We start from the raw sequence: 1077 nt of genomic DNA on the forward strand, positions 1-1077 counted from the left end.
CCTCTCTACCAAGCTGATGATGTGTGGAGGCTGCCGTGCATCACCTGGGTGGGTGCTACACATCGATGGTGTTAGAAAGTAGCCCCCCCCCCACTCTGAAGCGCTTTGAGTGTCTATGATAAAGTGCTAGCCTATATAAATGTAATGAATTTTTTTGTATTATTAAGATTCCTACAGATTCTGTTGAAACACATTTAACCTTTATTCTCTGTTCTTTTTCTTTCTGTTTTATCTGAAAACATGCTTTAGATTGATGTTGTTTTTCTCTTTTATGTCCACTCATCTCCTCTCGCCTCGTTTCCTCGTTTCCTTTCTCCTTCTTGTCTCTTTGTTATTTCCTCTCCTCCCGTTTCTTCTTCTCCTTTCGTTTGTTTCTCCTCTCTTGTTCCTTATTCTCTCCTTTTGTGTCAATGTTGAAAATGTGGATCAGTGTTCCCCAAAAAGTCCAAGACATGTCCTCAAGTGTCTCGTTTTGTCCACAACTCAAAGATGTTCAGTTTACTGTCACAGAGGAGGGAAGAAACTAGAAAATATTCACATTTAAGGAGCTGGAATCAGAGAATTTTTTCATTCAAAAATGACTTAAACTGATTTATTGATTATTAAAATAGTTGGAGATGAATAAGTTGCAAACTGATCAATTACATATATTATCTTTGCAGCTGTAACGCGCTGTGTTTCCTCTCAGGTGGCAGTTTGCCAGTGACGGAGCAGACATCGGGTTTGGGGTGTACAGACGGACCAAAGATGGCGGCAGACAGGAAGTGGCGGAGATGCTGCAGGTCCTGCCCAGCGAACGCTACAACGCACACCTGGTCCCTGAAGACAGCTGTCTCACCTGCACCGAGCCCGGAGTCTGTGAGTCCCCGCACACCGAAGCATTGGATTAGATTAGATAATACTCTATTCATCCCACAATGGGGAAGTTCCCTTGTTTACGTCTTGTAGTAACGTCTGTCCCGACGTGCTGGACCCAGGTTTTACGTTTCTGCAGAACAGGAACCTGCTGAAAACCAGTTTTTAAACTGAGTCAGGTCCGTTTTTATGTTGTAATGTAATGTTACTTTTTCTAACTTT

At 42.6% G+C, this 1077-nt stretch overlaps 1 protein-coding gene and 1 long non-coding RNA gene across 2 annotated transcripts in view; one reads left to right on the forward strand and one right to left on the reverse strand.

The window, feature by feature from the left end:
- The window catches only part of sec14l7 (SEC14-like lipid binding 7), a 19969-nt gene that overhangs the window by 16985 nt on the left and 1907 nt on the right, over positions 1 to 1077 (forward strand). The window contains 1 exon segment of the mRNA XM_032511171.1: positions 689 to 858. Coding sequence (XP_032367062.1) covers positions 689 to 858 — 170 coding nt within the window.
- LOC116686189 (uncharacterized) overlaps positions 1 to 1077 on the reverse strand; it is an 8624-nt gene that overhangs the window by 4332 nt on the left and 3215 nt on the right. The window lies entirely within an intron of this gene.

This window comes from Etheostoma spectabile, unplaced genomic scaffold, assembly GCF_008692095.1.
Source record: "Etheostoma spectabile isolate EspeVRDwgs_2016 unplaced genomic scaffold, UIUC_Espe_1.0 scaffold325, whole genome shotgun sequence".
Taxonomy (NCBI): domain Eukaryota; kingdom Metazoa; phylum Chordata; class Actinopteri; order Perciformes; family Percidae; genus Etheostoma; species Etheostoma spectabile.